At 38.9% G+C, this 17740-nt stretch overlaps 1 protein-coding gene across 1 annotated transcript in view; it reads right to left on the reverse strand.

Annotated features, from left to right (window-relative positions):
- LOC123868472 (serine/threonine-protein kinase SMG1) overlaps positions 1 to 17740 on the reverse strand; it is a 220974-nt gene that overhangs the window by 20259 nt on the left and 182975 nt on the right. The window contains exons 2-6 of the mRNA XM_045911013.1: positions 7631 to 7839; positions 2131 to 3460; positions 1745 to 1981; positions 520 to 725; positions 87 to 214 (exon numbers count right to left, since the gene is read on the reverse strand). Coding sequence (XP_045766969.1) covers positions 87 to 214; positions 520 to 725; positions 1745 to 1981; positions 2131 to 3460; positions 7631 to 7839 — 2110 coding nt within the window. The remainder of the gene's footprint in view (positions 1 to 86; positions 215 to 519; positions 726 to 1744; positions 1982 to 2130; positions 3461 to 7630; positions 7840 to 17740) is intronic.

The following is a 17740-nucleotide window of genomic DNA, read 5'->3' on the forward strand; positions in this document are numbered from 1 at the left end:
GCACGGCACAATGACAAGGGGTTTGAACGTTCTATGTAGTCATATTCAGCAAATGAATTTCATTTCATGTCTGTTTATCAACTTACCAATCTCTTTTTGTTCCACTTCGGCGTGCAGGTCTAGCCGCGCGCGGCGCAGCAACAGGCACAGCACGGACGCCAGGGCTTTAGAGTGCACACCCAATACGCAGCGGGAAACGTATTCTGCCGTGAACCTGGGGAACAAATAATTAATTTATCATAACTCTCACTAACCCGAATTTAAGGCAAAAGAAATGAATAGAAGCAAAATATGAATATAAATTAAATTGACGCGAAAACTGTTAAAAATATTTCCAACCAAGGTTGATTTTTGAATTTCTTCTTCTACTTAACCTCTCTTTTTGCCATAAGCCAAATAGTGCTATATCAAAACCTGAAGGGAAGTTCTCTTTAGGTTACGATCCATTACGATGATGAGATCTTTTTTGTATGGAAGTACGCTTTGAAAAACTCTAACTTATATTGAGTTGTCTCTCACCGTCTAACAGGCTTGCAGAGCGCGGCATCGTCCAGCATGATAGCCGAAGCGGGGTGCATGGGATGTGAGTTAGGATTGGCGGGCGCGCCGCGGAACGCGCACGCGAGTTGCGCGCACAGTGAGAACACCTCCGCCACGGTCTGGATACGACGGACTATGAAGATATCCTCTAGCACAGAGCGTAGGGACGGACTTTGCATTGCGGCCTGGAAAAGATAATAAATGTTTCTTAAAAAAGTCCTTCGAATTTATTTTTGTCAAGACGATTATATGTACACTTTTAGTGTTACAAGTGTAAATTAAAAATTTATAACACCCCCGACGATCCAAAGTATTTGAGTTTTCCAAAACATCATTTTCAAATAAATAATTATGTATTTAAGCAACGTCCATCTTGACAGCTTGACATATTTTGTCTATTGACATAATATTATGAACCTAACGGTTATCTAACCTTCTTTTCTACAAGAAAACTAGAAAAGAGCTGATAACTCTTAAACGGCTGAACCAATTTTTTTAGATTATAGCTAAGAACACTCTCGATCAAGCCACCTTTCAAACAAAAAAAAACTAAATTAAAATCGGTTCATTCGTTTAGGCGCTACGATGCCACAGACAGATACACAGATACACAGACACACAGATATACAGATACACACGTCAAACTTATAACACCCCTCTTTTTGGGTCGGGGGTTAAAAACAATTCAAATTCAACTTTTCTTCATTTGGTAAAGCGGCTGCGTCTCAAAGAGGCACGCGGCGTACCCTTTTAGTCTCCATGTTTCGTTAATTTTTTACCAATTTTCCCCGTATGTCAAATACTATAGTAAGTAAAGCTAAACTGAAATAATTCAACTCCATTCCTTTAATATACACCTAAGGTTTCAAAATATTGAAAAACTCATTTAATATTCTGCTTCAATTTCACAATTTGTGTTATAATTGTCTTGATATTATAATCATCTAATTTTTCATGACGTCGCACACTATTTGTGTCATTTTTGCAAATGACGCCACCACACCTTATCGTTAAAATACTATTGAACCAACTTATAACCTGCGCTCTCAGTGTACTGTATTTTTACAGCTACAGTGTAACGATCGCAATAACCTGTGATTGGCTGATTCTCACTTATTGCTGCAGCAGGAATACCTTAAATGCATTGTGATTGTGTGATAATTACAGGGGTGTTGAGTAACTCTAGTCAGAATCACAAACTCACCGACATATGCATAGCATCATTGATATGATCGATCTTCCTCCACGCAGGCGGCGTGGGCGCGGCCAGGTGGTCCGCCAGCTCCCGACTACGGAGTTCCACAGCAGCAAATAACCCGTTAAAGCCCATCAGCAGCATGCGCCCTGCAGACTGGTTCTCCCCCTCGGTCGTTGAGGATAGCAGGGCTTCGTATCTGGAGCGCAGTTCTGCTGCTATAATTTGGGCACTGGCTGCTGGAGACTGCAAACAAACCATTCATATAGAGGCCATGTCTCGTTTTATGGAAGTGCAAAAGAGACTTTCGCGAGAAGTTCGATCGTACTTTCGACAGAGGACAGAAGTCTTGACAAACCGAGACTTCCATCGTCTGTCAATTACATATTATTTACCTCCATGTCCATCACAAGATATCTGAAATGCATTTCAAGATCTGTCAAAAGATCATTCAATGGAACTGGTGAATTCATGATCACGTTGTTCAGTTCGTTTATCATCAAAAGTGCAGATGGATCTTCAGAGTGCACTTTTTTGAGAGCTTCTGGTAATATGATGGTGCTAAAATTGTAGTTCAACTGTACCAAGTCTGCTAGAAGTAAGTTGGCGTTTCTTACGCATTCAACAGCCACTGGTAAAGAAGCGTCTTCCACTGATGCAGATTGTAAAGGTAGAAGTGACAGCAGTTCCACGGCTTGCATAGATAACGAGCTCATATCGTCAAGGAACCATTCTCCTTCCATTGACGTCAAGTCTACGAGACAGTCTCCTGCGCTTTGGGCTCCAGTTTCCAACATCAAATATCGCCTGTTTAAATTGCATAGCATTCCAATGACAACACTTTCTAAAGCCGCTGCAGCACCCTCCTCCGCCCTCACCCAATTGCTGACATTGTTCTTGGCCTCCACGTAAGCTTCTTGTGCTATAGCAATAGCATCAGGACCACCTTCTTGCTGCAGCCTTTCAACACATTTGTTCAGACTCGCAGTGGCTTCAGCGTTTATTTGTTGCAGACGGTAGTTGTAAGCGACGATTTGTTGTGAATCGCCACAGTTTGAATCGGAGTTGACTAATGCTGTGACTTGATTGGATACTTCACGGCACACTTCGGGAGATTTGCTTTCTAAGGCTGCAGCGAGATATTTGCGGAACATCACTATGCGGTGGTATTCTGTCTGACTTTGAGGGTAGTACTGGGAAACTGCGACATATTGCGTAAGAAGTTCAAGGCAGGATCTGACAAGGAGATTGGTTTGCTTCATGCTTTGGTTTAATTCTAGTTCAGCTTGTTCGCACTGAGATATCATTGAGCTCTGTCCCGCATTAGTTAAGAACTCTTTTATGTGTTCAAATATTTGATTTTCTTCTTCTTCTTGTGGGCCAGAGAATTCTTGCACCCACGCCATTAATTGCGGGCCGTTTAGAACCTCATTGGTGGTGGCAAAACTTTCAATTTGTGTGTCAAAATCGTTAAGAATTTTGACGAGCGCTTTCATAGAATCCTCCACAGCATTCTTGGCTTGTTTGTAGGACGTGTATCTTTGTGAAATGGCGTACAGCGGATGGTTGTTGAGGTTGTTACCGTAGGCTTCAATCTCTTTTATTAGCGACATTTGTTGGTGGCAAAGCTGAAGTTTGGATTCAACAGCTTTGAACTCGTCGTTTTCTTCTAGCCATCTCTCAGCGCTTTGTTTCACTTCAGGCAATATGGCCAAAAGTTGTTCCCTGAAATAACATAAACAAGCATTAAGCTCGGGATGAGGTTTTGTGAATATTTAACAGCGGATATCATTCGTGAGCTCACTAATAATTCAAGGTGTGCTCGGCGAAGTTTTAATCAGAAATCTCATTAGCAAAAATAAATTATTTACAGTATAATTTCAGCCTCGGTTATGTGCGGATACATAAAACGTGTATAAGGGATCAAGTTGAAGACAGGAAGCGAAAATTGTTGAATACTGGTCTAAGAAAATAACTTACTAATCCCAATATTAATTTTGGATGACGGCTTACAAACAAAATATACAACGTGTAATTGTGTGCCAAGAATCCTAACTGATAATATACAAGACAAAAGTACTCGTTGCAGACATGACCCGATAGGACATCTGATCTAGACTCGGATCGGTAAATGTGAAAAAAAAAACAGTTTAAAGGCTTCTAAGGAGCACAGGGCTTAACTACTTTATCACAAGGGATCAAGTGAAATCACCTTGAAATATTTACTGTAACAGTTATCCCACCAAAAAACCAAAGCGGGCCATGAAAATGATGTAGGTACCTACAAAAAATAGATCCAAAAAAAAATCTAGGGCACCTGCCAAAAAGAAATGAAATCCCACCAAAAACATTTCATGTAAAATGTTGCCAAGACTCACAAGTTCATAATGCTTTCACTGTTAAAAAGTGATGAGATCTCTAGTAGAGCCAAGCCCCTAGCTGAGCTTAGAATTGCGCTGCCCATGGGACCTATCCCAAGTCCAAAGTATATAGCTCTTAAATGCTCTTGAGTATATCACATTTATAACAATAAAGAACAAATAACTCTACTTACAAGCTCTGATTTTACAAACCCTAAATCTTGGTTAAAAAAGGACGGCTTGGCCGTTTAATGTTTATTCTTTTACATCAGGGGGCACTGCCGTGCCCCCTGATGTAAAAGCCCTATAAATAGTTTTAGTACTGGCGCTCATAAAATGTTAAGCTTCAAGTTACGTAAAAGGTACGTTATTGTTGTAACAAAAATTTTCAAAAGAAAAATAAAACCGACTTCAAAAACCACAAACACTAAAAAGTAGAAAATAAGTTTTGTTTAGCTACACGTGTAATGTACCTAGGTATGAAGTCGAGCGAGCATATTAAAACAAAATTAGAAATCCAAGAGTGAAGCTCCCAACTTCACATTTGGATTTCTAAATTAAATCCAAATCGGTCCAGGGGTCTTTGAGTAATCGGGGAACATACATAAAAAAAAAGATCCCGACGAATTGAGAACCTCCTCCTTTTTTGGAAGTCGGTTAAAGAGTAGAAATTGGGGACTCTAGCGGGTGTCATAACTGAGACTATAAATATTTGTGTGGAGAACTCGTCAGGGCATTATCTTCGTACACGCGTGTTACTGATCTAGTAGGGTTACTATATATGCCAGAATTTGTCAGGATGTGTCTGGATTTTAAGGCACTTCAGGATAGGTCAGGATTCTGGCCCAACTGTCTTTCAGGGTTTTGAGTATAATAGAAAACTCTGTCTGTATTTATTTTAAGGATTCGTATTTTCAACATACAGAGTTACTTTGAGAGGGGGCAGTGGGACAAGTAGACGTGAAACTACTAGAGGTAGTAAACTAATAGTTTGCTCAGAAATGGCACATTGTATTCAAAGCTCAAAAATGTCATGCCCAGGTAGTCAAAAGAACTAAAATGATTTTACTATGGCAAACGACAAATGATGTTGCAAGAAATAAACGTTGTGAAGAAAACTAACCGTTGAAATAAAAAAGTAAGCTTTAAAACGCACTTAAAAACAAATAGTACAGATAAATCTGTGTAGTACGCGAGCTTGGTAAAAATCCGAACTTTTAAGTATAAATGAGGTTTTATAAGTGAGGTTTTACATGTGTTTTCAGTAGCAATCAGGCTATTTGTCAGGACTTCTCAATTGAACATATGGTAACCCTACACACGAGTGGCGGCTCGTAAAGATACGGCCCTTTGTATTTATTGCTTCCCGAACCGTTGCGAGTGAGAATACGGAATGTTTTCTTCGGCGACCATTATCGTCTGCAATAACCACACTGTCGGCGGAGCGGAAACTTGGAGACGGGCTGTTTATCTGACTGGTTTCAATATACAGGGTATTTGGTAATCACACTAATATTATAAAGGCGAAAGTTTGTATGTGTGTGTGTGTGTGTGTGTATGTTTGTTACTCCTTCACGCAAAAACTACTGGACGGATTTGGCTGAAATTTAGAATGGAGATAGATAATATCCTGGATTAGCACATAGGCTACTTTTTATCCCAGAAAATCAATGAATTCCCACGGGATTTCAAAAACCTGATTCCACGCGGGCGAAGTCGCAGGCATCGGCTAGTAAGTATATAAAGACGACACGTACCCATGCTACTTTGATGTGATTAATACAATGCTGAAGTATAATGACGAAATAAAATTATAAAAGTTTCCATACAAAATTTAAAAAAAAAAATTATGTGAAAGTTTTCATGACCCTAACGTGCCCTAACCCTAGTGAGTTAAGGCACGTTAGGGCCATGAAAACTTGGACATACAAAATTAAAATTTTGTATGGAAATTTTTATAATTTTATTTCGTCATTTTACTACAGCATTGTATTTATCAGATCAAAGTAGCATGGGTACGTGTCGTCATTATATATTAATTACCAAACACCCTGTATGTGGGATGTCAATGACATCGCGGTTATTCTTTTTATCATTTTGTGAAATACAAGCGTAAATTAAAAATTTTCAACACCCCCGACCAGTGAAGGTTACAGTAACTAGAAAAGAGCTGATAACTTTCAAACGGCTGAACCGATTTTCTTTGACTATTCCGCGCCTACGATCCAAAGTATCTGAGTTTTCCAAAACATCTTTTTCAAATAAATAATTACATATGTATATCTAGGCAACGTCCATCTTGACAGCTTGACATTTGTCAATTGACACTTGAATATTATGAACCTAAGGGATATCTAACCTTCTTTTCTACAAGAAAACTAGAAAAGAGCTGATAACTTTTAAACAGCTGAACCAATTTTTTTTGGATTATAGCTAAGAACACTCTCGATCAAGCCACCTTTCAAACAAAAAAAACTAAATTAAAATCGGTTCATTCGTTTAGGCGCTACGATGCCACAGACAGATACACAGACACACAGATACACACGTCAAACTCATAACACCCCTCTTTTTGGGTCGGGGGTTAAAAAAGAGGAATCGTTTCTTTTTAGTTCATTTTTAACTGACTTCAAAAATGGAAGAGGTTCTCAATTCGTCGGATTCTTTTTTTATGTATGTTCCCTAATTACTCGAAGACCCCTGGACCGATTTGCAAATTTTTTTTGTTTGAAAGGGTATACTGTGCAGATGGTCCCATATAAATTTGGTGAAGATCTGATGAATATCTTCGGAGATGGAGAACAGAACTCCTCAATGGATAAGAGCAAATTGCTCGCGATCACTGTAATAGCTTAGTAAACAGTAGGGTTTTAACTGGGCATAGCATATTATAGTACAGTGGGGCCACTAAAAATTGTGAAATAAAAAATTTTCAAAAGTAAAATAAAACCGACTTCAAAAACCAAAAACACTAAAAAGTAGAAAATAATTTTTGTTTAGCTACACATGTAATGTACCTAGGTATGAAGTCGGGCGAGCTTCACTCTTGGATTTCTAATTTTGTTTTAATATGCTCGCTCGACTTCATACCTAGGTACATTACATGTGTAGCTAAACAAAAATTATTTTCTACTTTTTAGTGTTTTTGGTTTTTGAAGTCGGTTTTATTTTTCTTTTGAAAATTTTTTTCTTTTGAAATTTTTTTATGTTTTGAATATACGAAAAAATATTTATCTATATCTCGTTCCAAGGAATTTATAGACTTTGTGAACGTGATCTCGTAAGTATAGTAGGTACTCGACAGGTCGAGGTGGCAATCGACGCCCCGCACACCCGCACAGCCCCCGTTCTAGCTTGGTGCAGCATAGCGCTGCTGACGTGCGGTGTGCGGGCGTCTCGCGCGACTAGGTACTCACTGAGCTGTCACGTCATTACACCCCTCCCGCGACGCTCCACTACCGCGGGAACCTACTCAGTTACGCGTCATGCCTATAGCTGACGGTACCAGGACACCATACTTCAGGTAACAACTCACGTGACTTGTGCGGCGGTGTGCTTGAGCTCGCGCACGCGCACAGCGAGCATGGCGCGCGCGGCGCGCACGTGGCGGGCGCCGCGCCGCCGCCGCCCGCCGCCCCACTCCACCAGCGGGTCGTACACGAAGGCCTCGAGCAGCGTCAGCAGCGTCTCGCGCCCGCGCCGCATCGTGCGGACCACGTGCTCGCACGCCAGTCGGAAAATGCCCTGCGGGACAGATAAACAATTATTACTGATGTCATTAAAAATACATGCACAAAATAAAGTTATAAAGACGACTAATTACTTATAAAATTAAAAATATATATAAGTATGAAGGCAGTTCATTAGGATGATAATTAAGATTGAAGACTAAACCAATAAAAGAAAACTTGCATAATGATTAAGCAGATACGTCAGGATTACAGTATTCAAATTAACCGATAAGTACTTCGTAGGCGCACAAATGATACTTTTGGACTACGAGAAAACTTACACAGACCCTCAACAACGATTACTGTAACCCTCACTTATGGGCCATGAAACCAAATGCCTCCAATGAGAATGGACGCGCCTAATCAACCCTACCTAAGTCCATACTACCATATAACCCTTAATAGCGACTCCCGGGCAGTCCATCTAACCAAACTATTCGAACCTCAACAAGTCCAACCAACAGAAAACACATTCGGTAACAACATAAAATGCGACGGGCGTAGCGGATGCCGTGATAGTGTGCGATAACCTTTACAAATCCTTATTGAAATTCTTTCGTAATTAGATCCGCGTCTCCACTTTTATCCACGTAAAGTGAGAAAACATTCCTTATCTTAGAAAGGCTAATAATAATGTTTGAAAACGGATATTACGGCCTAATTTAGACTCCAGACTCTGAAGCAATAGCGCTGTAATTGTAGCCTTCTGGACTAAGAGCCCGTGAAGGCCAGACGTTCGTTATTTTATAAAAGCTGAAAGTTTCTATGCGTATTGTCCCCAACGATCAGCGACTATAAAGTTTGGATCATGGTGGCTTTGGCAGCAAAACAAATACGCATAAAATCTTTCGTCAAAGTATAAAGCCTAAATTTTTAATACTTTCTACGGAATAGTATTAGAAATCACGTCATACATTGCCAGACACTTAGTATTGCGGGAACCCCCACCCTTAAACTTTAATATGTCGTGGGCAGGGCGTTGCCATGCTGTACCGTTAGTACAACATTGAACACCGCATACATGGTTAATAGTATCGACTACTCCTGACTGCCACGGTTAACGTATTAATCCATAGTACAAGCTGGTCCTAACTGTCCGTTTTGGACAGAACGACGATACCAACATGTGGAAACGTAGGTCTAACTTTTGTCTCACTTACACATTCACAAAAAAGTGGGACAGATATACGCTGTCATTTTGTCTAATTTGGCATATATATTATTTCGTTTTTTGACGCTATTGACAGATGATTAACAGCGTGACAGTGACAGTCAAGCGACACCCACCGCACACTCTATGGTATGTTTGTCTATGGTAATTCATTTATATTCACTCTGAAATCACTAAAACACTGGTATCCAAAGCCAAATTTTCGTCAGATTAAAAAAAGTTACCGTTCTGTTGTCTGTTAAAGTGAAAATAAATAAAAGCAAACTGAATGAAAGGATTTTAATATACAGAAGTTCATTTAAATAGTTATTCAAGAACTAGTGATTATAATATATATTGTATTTAGGTGTGTAGGTACTATTTAAATAAAATGCAATGAGTACGTAATAAGTAATAATATCGTATGTCAGCTTTATATGTACGTTTACTCTTTTGATATCACGTCTACATAGGTTTTTTTAGAATAATAGCACTTAGTAACTAGATTGGTATGTACTTAATAGGTACATATAACTATCTACATACCAATCTCTTGATTTGAATAAGGGAAGTGACCCAACCTATAGTGAAATCACAAGTGTAAATTAAAAATTTATAACACCCCCGACAAGTAAAGGTTACAGTAACTAGAAAAGACTAGATATATAACTATCTACATAACAATTAAATTACAAGTACATATTCCAATCAAACTATAGGTACATATAACTATCTACATACCAATCTCTTGATTTTAATTAGGCAAGCAAGTGGTCAGGTTTCAAGAGTATCTAGCCACCTATAGTGAAATCATAACTTCATTATTATTTTGTACCTACTTAAATAACTAGTTATATTCAGCCAATTGAAACTTATTAGCTCTTTTCTAGTTACTTGTAACCTTCACTTGTCAGGGCTGTTATAAATTTTTAAATGTTTATGCTTAGTAACTTACAAATATGCAGAATCAGGACATTGAGTTTAAGCTGTATGTCAGAATAAAGTGTATCTGTTTGTCTGTCTGCTAGCTTTTTACAGCCCACCTGTTCAACCAATTTTGACGAAAGGTACAAAGTTCTTGTATCGCGGAGATGGACATTGCTGATGTTTTATTACAGAAAATAAAACAGTTCCTATGGGATAAATCCGTGCAAATTAAGTTGTCATTATTATCATTTATTTGGTATGGAGTATTTGGTGTCATACTGGACTACATAGACTAGGTATCCTGGAAATCAAAGAGTTAGCACTGGATTCTTAAAACTTAAAAGGGCATCATGTAGTTATAAAATATTATAAATAACACTAAGACTACTATCTATCTTAGTAGATAAATAGTAAAATAAGAAGAATATTACCTAATTGTCTAATTAGCAATTTAGAAAATTAAAGATCAATAATTCCTTTTTCAGTGAAACCTGAGCTTGAAAGCCTGTGGATTAGTGCCTAATCCACTTTGCTAGAAGACTGCATTCTGGTGTTCCTGCATTAAGACTACACTCTACAGAATAAGCTCCCATAAGCTGTCAGTGCAGTAACACTCCTGTACAATTTTGTAATAATATAAAAATTTAAAATTAAATAAATTGTTTTTTATAGCTAGAACCAGCAAGAAACTCGACGGTTGCTCATTTCAAAGATTTGATATATTGAATGAGTTATTGGTTAGGTTAGAGAGCTATGGCAGGCATGCCAGTCTTCATTGTTATTTTTTTATAACCACTTCTTGAATGACTTACCCCCTTCCCCTTTTCTCCTCACCCTATCGAGGGTAAAAGTTTTACCAATATCAATTTTATCAAAATTAAAAAATTCAATAAAATAATCCATCTGGGAAGGAGAGGGATTGACTTACCCTCCCCTCCCTCTTGCCCATCCCACCCCCACTTACGTCCTATCGAGGCGGCATGTTTCAAAATATTGAGCCATACGAATAAACAAAATTTAAGTCTGTATGTTACTGTAGTAATCGTTAAGCTATAAGTAATCAATTTGGTGTGCTAATCTTTGAATTAACAGAACCAATTTTGATGAGACTTTCACAAGCAGTTGGGGCTTGGGGTGAGACGCAATCTATAAACTAGAATGACAGGTTCTAAATCTAGTGCTGTCCTTTTCCGTAGTGCAGGGAGCATTACAAAAGGAATAGCATTGAAACCTGTCGCTTTAATTTAGTTTTGAACATAGATTTCAGGCTATCCAGGCAGGCAAATTCTAGGATACCTTTTAACTATGCAAATGGTTACTTATTTAAACTCTAAGAACTTTTATTTTTAAAATGAAATAAAACAAATTAAAACAATAAAGATTTAATGACTATTACTTAAAGATCTATACCTTACACCTTAAATAATATTAATACCTAGGTACTTTTAGATACCTAGGTATTAGGTACCAATAGGTGCATAAATAAGTAGGTACCATACACCTGTATAATTAAACTAGTGTTTCGCTCGGTGCGCGAGCTGCTAAAGCAGCTCGCGTGACGTGGTTAGGTTAACTTTATTATATAAAACCAAATTGATTTATTAAGATACATAATTCACCCCGAAAAACCCCATAAAATGACAGGCATTTCTATTTTTTGTAGAAAATGTAAGTCCGCCATCTTGGATTTGAAAATAAATGTCATTATCAAAATCAGCACCCTGGAAAACCCTGAAAACGATATCCATATTATTTTTTGTAAATTAGGATAATAATTTAGTAGGGTGCGTGGGTGCGCGGACCACTAAAGTGGTCCGCGAGCATGCAGAGTTTGTTTCACCGAGTAGACCTTCGGACCTTGATCATCTTTTGCCAAGAAACCACTCTTCCATCTTTTATAGCCTCCGAGATAGACACCGACGAAATTTGTACGGCGGCCATCTTGTTTTTCCAAAATTTTCCACTTTTTCTATTAATCGTTTACTACATTCTTTAAAGATTGCGAGTTTCAACGAAATCGGTTGGAAAACAAAAGAGTTGCAAAAATCATATAGGCCGCCATCTTGTTTTTCTGAAATGTCGTAATTTTTCCCTACTCATATCGCGCACCAAAACATATCTCCCCTACATTATCGTATCGTTATCCGTCTCTTTCTAGGAGAATGAGGCATTCAATATTCGCCATACAAAATGTATGGAAAATTAAATTCCGCCATTTTGAATTTTTTTTCTATTCATCGAGTAAACCTTTGGATCCTGATCCTCTTTTGCCAAGAAACCGCACCTCCATCTTTTATACCCTCCGAGCTGGACGCCGGCGAAATTAGTATGGCGGCCATCTTTTTTTCGCCATTTTGAATTTTTTTTCAGCTTTTTGGCAATTGGATGACGTCATGAATGACATTTGCTCGAGCACCCCCCACCTATCTTCAGTACCTTAAGCGGGCCCTCCGCCCGTCTCCGAAACCCTCAATCATCAGCTCTCTCACTAATTTTGGCTTACTAAGTTTTTGTTCTCTATACGACACCATCAGTGAAAAAAAAAATTTTCATACAAAATTTTACAGGAGTTTCTTAGTTGAAAATCTCGAAAATCTCCCCAAAACTGGCAACACCGACTGCATATCTCTATACTGCCAGCCGAGATACACAATCGATTCATACATACTGACTTTCCAAAATGTTGCCAACTGCCTCAAAAACGTGGTCAAAATTTCGAAAAATTAAAAAAAATACAAAATGGCCGCCAACTCGTTTCACAGAAAGATTTTACACGGTTTCATAATTTTCCTATTAACTACAGGATATACCGCGCCCGATGACGTTTCAATCTTTCCTCTCGCTCGCACCCACGCGAAAGGGGATACCGTGAAAAAGACCGTGTCGAAAATCACTTTTACTTTGATAAATTCCAGTGTTGCCAGTCTCCGGTGACAAAAATACCCAAATGTCATTTGTACGAGCAAAACACGTAATCGCTCATACTCGGATTTTGCGAAAAGTCCGTATTTCGATTTTTTACAGTTTCCCGAAAATCTTGAAATTTCCCGAAAAATGGGGTAATTTTTTTCCTCCAATCTATACCTCGAGCCTATACGTACAATCGCTACATAAAAGCCGAATCGCTCCGATGTTGCCAACTTTCAGATATTTAACTTTTAAAATTGCGTTTTTTCGTACCTCTAACAAAACGGCCGCCACGACAGCCGCCATCTTGAATTTTTAAAAATCACTCCCGTTCTGTCAAAAAACAGGATAATCGTGGGTGAAATCAAAAAAAATAATTATCCTCGATTACCCCGTTTCGGATCTGTGGCGCCGCGGTTCGGGGTCGAAAAATCAAAATTTTGAAAACGCTACGGCTCGGCCGCCATCTTGTTTTTCCAATTATTTCTACATTTTCTATTAACCGTTTACCACTTTCTTTAAAGATTGCAAAATTCAACGAAATCGGTTGGCATACAAAAGAGCTGCGAAAATCACCTCGGCCGCCATCTTCTTTTTCCAAAATGTCATAATTTTTCCCCAGAGGGTTCTCGAAACCGAACACATCTCCCCTACATCACTATATCATTTTCCGTCTCCTTCTAGGAGAACAATTATGTCAATGAGTCAGTCAGTGAGTGAGTGGTAATCGAGCTATATATAGTATAACTAGTGTTTTGCTCGGTGCGCGAGCTGCTAAAGCAGCTCGCGTGACGTGGTTATGTTGACTTTATTATATTTAACCAAATTTATTTATTAAGATTCACAATTCACCACAAAAACACATAAAACCCACACCCATATCAATTTTTTCTTAAAAAGTGCATGTCCACCAGCTTGGATCTAAAAATGAATGTCATTATCAAAATCAGCACCCTGGAAAACTCTGAAAACGACATCCATATCATTTTTTGTAAAAACGGGGTAGTTGAGGTTAATAAAGTAGGGTGCGTGGGTGCGCGGACCACTAAAGTGGTCCGCGAGCATGTAGAGTTTGTTTCACTGAGTAGACCTCCGGATCCTGATCATATTTTGCCAAGAAACCACTCTTCCATCTTTTATAGCCTCCGAGATAGACACCGACGAAATTTGTACGGCGGCCATCTTGTTTTTCCAAAATTTTCCACTTTTTCTATTAATCATTTACTACTTTCTTCAAAGATTGCGAGTTTCAACGAAATCGGTTGGAAAACAAAAGAGTTGCAAAAATCATATAGGCCGCCATCTTGTTTTTCTGAAATGTCATAATTTTTCCGTACTCATATCGCGCATCCGAACATATCTCCCATACATCAATGTATCGTTTTCCGTCTCTTTCTAGGAGAATGAGACATTCAATATTCGCCATACATTTTCTATGGGAAAATAAATTCCGCCATTTTGAATTTTTTTTCTATTCATCAAGTAGACCTTCGGACCCTGATCATCTCATGCCAAGAAACCACACTTCCATCTTTTATACCCTCCGAGCTGGACACCGGCGAAATTTGTATGGCGGCCATCTTTTCTTCGCCATTTTGAATTTTTTTTCAGTTTTTTGGCAATTGGATAACGTCATGAATGACATTTGCTCGAGCACCCCCCACCTATCTTCAATACCTTGAGCGGACCCTTCACCCGTCTCCAATATCCTCAATCATCAGCTCTCTCCATAATTTTGGCTTACTAAGTTTTTGTTTTCTATACGACACCATCAGTGAAAAAAAAATTTTTCATACAAAATTTTACAGGAGTTTCTTAGTCTCGAATCTCGAAAATCTCCCCAAAAGTGGCAACACTGGTTGCATATCTCCATACTGCCAGCCGAGATACACAATCGGTTCATACATATTGACTTTCCAAAATGTTGCCAACTGCCTCAAAAACGTGATCAAAATTTCGAAAAATTAAAAAAAATACAAAATGGCCGCCAACTCGTTTCACAGAAATAAATTACATCGTTGTACAACTTTTCCAATAACTACAGGATATACCGCTCCCGATGACGTTGCAATCTCTCCTCTCGCTCGCACCCACGTGAAACGATCGCCCCTGAAAAAATACCACGTCGAAAATCACTTTTACTTTGATAAATTCCAGTGTTGCCAGTCTCCGGTGACAAAAATACCCAAATGTCATTTGTACGAGCAAAACACGTAATCACTCATACTCGGATTTTGCTAAAAGTGCGTATTTCGATTTTTTACAATTTCCCGAAAATCTTGAAATTTCCCTAAAAATGGGGTAATTTTTTCACACCGATCTATACCTCCTGTCTATACGTACAACCGCTTCATAGAATCCGATCCGCTCCGATGTTGCCAACTTTGAGATATTCGAATTTTAAAATTGCGTTTTTTCGTACCTCGAACAAAACGGCCGCCATGACAGCCGCCATCTTGAATTTTGAAAAACCACTCTCGTTCTGTCAAAATACAGGATAGTCGTGGGCGAAACCAGAAAAAATAATTATCCTTGACTACCCCGTTTGGGATCTGTGGCGCCGCGGTTCGGGGTCGAAAAATGAAAATTTTGAAAACGCTCCGGCTCGGCCGCCATCTTGTTTTTTCAATATTTTCGACATTTCCCATTAATCGTTTACTACTTTCTTCAAAGTTTGTAAAATTCGACGAAATCGGTTGGAAAACAACGGAGCTGCAAAAATCTCCTCAGCCGCCATCTTGTTTTTCTGAAATGTCATAATTTTTCCCCAGAGGGTTCCCGAATCCAAACACAACTCCCCTACATCTTTATATCATTTTCCGTCTCTTTCTAGGAGAACAATTATGTCAATGAGTGAGTCAGTGAGTCAGTGAGTGGTAATCGAGCTATATATAGTATAATAACTAGTGTTTCGCTCGGTGCGCGAGCTGCTAAAGCAGCTCACGTGACGTGGTTAGGTTTATGAGTTGTATTGAACCGATTTTTTTTATTAAGATACACAAATTACCCCGAAAACCCCATAAAACGACACCTATATCAATTTTTTTCTTATAAAGTGCACGCTCGCCATCTTGGATTTCAAAATAAATGTCGTTATCAAAATCAGCGCTCTGGAAAACTCTGAAAACGACATCCATATTATTTTTTGTAGATTAGGATTATAATTTAGTAGGGTGCGTGGGTGCGCGGACCACTAAAGTGGTCCGCGAGCATGCAGAGTTTGTTCCACCGAGTAGACCTTCGGACCCTGATCATCTTTTGCCAAGAAACCACTCTTCCATCTTTTATAGCCTCCGAGATAGACATCGACGAAATTTATACGGCGGCCATCTTGTTTTTCCAAAATTTTCCACTTTTTCTATTAATCGTTTACTACATTCTTCAAAGATTGCGAGTTTCAACGAAATCGGTTGGAAAACAAAAGATTTGCAAAAATCACGTCAGTCGCCATCTTGTTTTTCTGAGATGTCATAATTTTTCCCTACTCGCCTCCTCCACCCGAACACATCTCCCCTACATTATTGTATCGTTTTCCGTCTCTTTCTAGGAGAATGAGACATTCAATATTCACCATACATTTTCTATGGGAAAATAAATTCCGCCATTTTGAATTTTTTTTCCATTCATCGAGTAGACCTTCAGACTCTGATCGTCTCTTGCCACGAAACCACACTTCCATCTTTTATACCCTCCGAGCTGGACGCCGGCAAAATTTGTATGGCGGCCATCTTTTTTTCGCCATTTTGAATTTTTTTTCAGCTTTTTGGCAATTGGATGACGTCATGAATGACATTTGGTCGAGCACCCCCCACCTATCTTCAATACCTTGAGCGGACCCTTCACCCGTCTCCGACATCCTCGATCATCAGCTATTTCCAAATTTTTCCTCGATTTTTTTTTTGTTTTCTATACGAAACCATCAGTGGAAAAAAAAATTTCATACAAAATTTTACAGGAGGAGTTTTTGGGGAGAATCTCGAAAATCTCCCCAAATGTGGCAACACTGTTTACATATTTTGATACTGCTGGTTGAGTCACACAATCGATTGATATATGTCGACTTTCCAAAATGTTGCCAACTGCCTCAAAAACGTGGTCAAAATTTCGAAAAATAAAAAAAAATACAAAATGGCCGCCAACTCGTTTCACAGAAAGATTTTACACGGTTTCATAATTTTCCTATTAACTACAGGATATACCGCGCCCGATGACGTTTCAATCTTTCCTCTCGCTCGCACCCACGCGAAAGGGGATACCGTGAAAAAGACCGTGTCGAAAATCACTTTTACTTTGATAAATTCCAGTGTTGCCAGTCTCCGGCAACAAAAATACCCAAATGTCATTTGTACGAGCAAAACACGTAATCGCTTATACTCGGATTTTGCGAAAAGTCCGTATTTCGATTTTTTACAATTTCCCGAAAATCTTGAAATTCCCCCAAAAATGGGGTAATTTTTCCCCACCAATCTATACCTCAAGTTCATACGTACAATCGCTTCATAGAAGCCGAATCGCTCCGATGTTGCCAACTTTGAGATATTTAACTTTTAAAATTGCATTTTTTCGTACCTCAAACAAAACTGCCGCCATGACAGCCGCCATCTTGAACTTTTTAAAACCACTCCCGTTCTGTAAAAATACAGAATAATCATGGGCGAAACACGAAAAAATAGTTATCCTCGACTACCCCGTTTCGGATCTGTGGCGCCGCGGTTCGAGGTCGAAAAATCAAAATTTTTAAAACGCTACGGCTCGGCCGCCATCTTGTTTTTTCAATTTTTTCGACATTTCCCATTAATCGTTTACTACTTTCTTCAAAGTTTGCAAAATTCAACGAAATCGGTAGAAAAACAACGGAGCTGCAAAAATCATGTCGGCCGCCATCTTGTTTTTCTGAAATGTCATAATTTTTCCCCAGTCGATTCCCCCA

The sequence above is a fragment of the Maniola jurtina genome, chromosome 9 (assembly GCF_905333055.1).
Source record: "Maniola jurtina chromosome 9, ilManJurt1.1, whole genome shotgun sequence".
Classification (NCBI taxonomy): domain Eukaryota; kingdom Metazoa; phylum Arthropoda; class Insecta; order Lepidoptera; family Nymphalidae; genus Maniola; species Maniola jurtina.